Source organism: Tupaia chinensis, unplaced genomic scaffold, assembly GCF_000334495.1.
Source record: "Tupaia chinensis unplaced genomic scaffold, TupChi_1.0 Scaffold000673_1, whole genome shotgun sequence".
Taxonomy (NCBI): domain Eukaryota; kingdom Metazoa; phylum Chordata; class Mammalia; order Scandentia; family Tupaiidae; genus Tupaia; species Tupaia belangeri.
Window position 1 is genome coordinate 1915119 of NW_006160196.1, and position 816 is coordinate 1915934.

An 816-nucleotide genomic window follows, 5' to 3' on the forward strand; every position below is an offset into this window, starting at 1 on the left:
GCGGCTGGGGGGCTGCCTTCTGTGGGGGGGGGCGGCCCCGGGGGGCCAGAGCCCGGCGCCCCAGCCTCTGGGCCACTTTCCAGGATTTTCCACGCTCAGAGGCCAGTCTGTCAAGGGTAGAGACGGGATGGACTGCGTCCTTACAGAGATAGACTGTTTGGGGGAGCAGGTACTGGATATAGAAGTTTCAGAATCCGGCGACCCCCCGAGTTCCTCCGAGGTATCCTTGAGCGTCCATTCAGAGCCGACTCTGCAAGGCAAGAGGTGGGCGATAGGGGGCGCCAGAGAACACGTGCCCCGCCCGGGCCTCGGCCCCCCCTCCTAGGGACCCCTCCCCGGATCGGAGCCCACCCGAGGAGCCCTCTCCCGACCCCCAGCCCACCGCCCGGCCAGTACAGCAGCCCGGGGGGCCGCCCCCGCCCGCCTGCCTCTCTGCAGCTCAGCCCTGCCAGAGCCCCCCAGCCATGAATCTTTTCCGATTCCTGGGAGACCTCTCCCACCTCTTAGCCATCATCTTGCTACTGCTCAAAATCTGGAAGTCCCGCTCTTGTGCCGGTGAGAGGCCACCGGGCGGGAGAAGGGGGGAGACTGCGGGAGCGGGGGGCGTCCCAGGACTGAAGGGTTTGGGGGCACCAGCGGGACTGGTTCTTCTACCCACAGCTTGTTGGGGGATCCCTCTTCCAGGTCCGGGGTCACCCGGGGGTCAGCTCCCTTCCCGAGACAGGGGGGTGGATACAGTTAGGTGGGGGTGTCTTCAGGCCCCCAATTCAACCTCCTCCAGCCCCAATTTGTGCAGCCCCAGGGATCCTGAACTGG

The 816-nt window shown here is 66.2% G+C and overlaps 1 protein-coding gene across 1 annotated transcript in view; it reads left to right on the plus strand.

Annotated features, from left to right (window-relative positions):
- Window positions 1-308: 308 nt before the first annotated feature.
- The window catches only part of KDELR1 (KDEL endoplasmic reticulum protein retention receptor 1), a 10773-nt gene continuing 10265 nt past the window's right edge, over window positions 309-816 (plus strand). Inside the window, exon 1 of the mRNA XM_014592306.2 lies at window positions 309-555. Within this exon, the coding sequence (XP_014447792.1) occupies window positions 465-555 (91 nt within the window). The 5' untranslated portion in view covers window positions 309-464. The remainder of the gene's footprint in view (window positions 556-816) is intronic.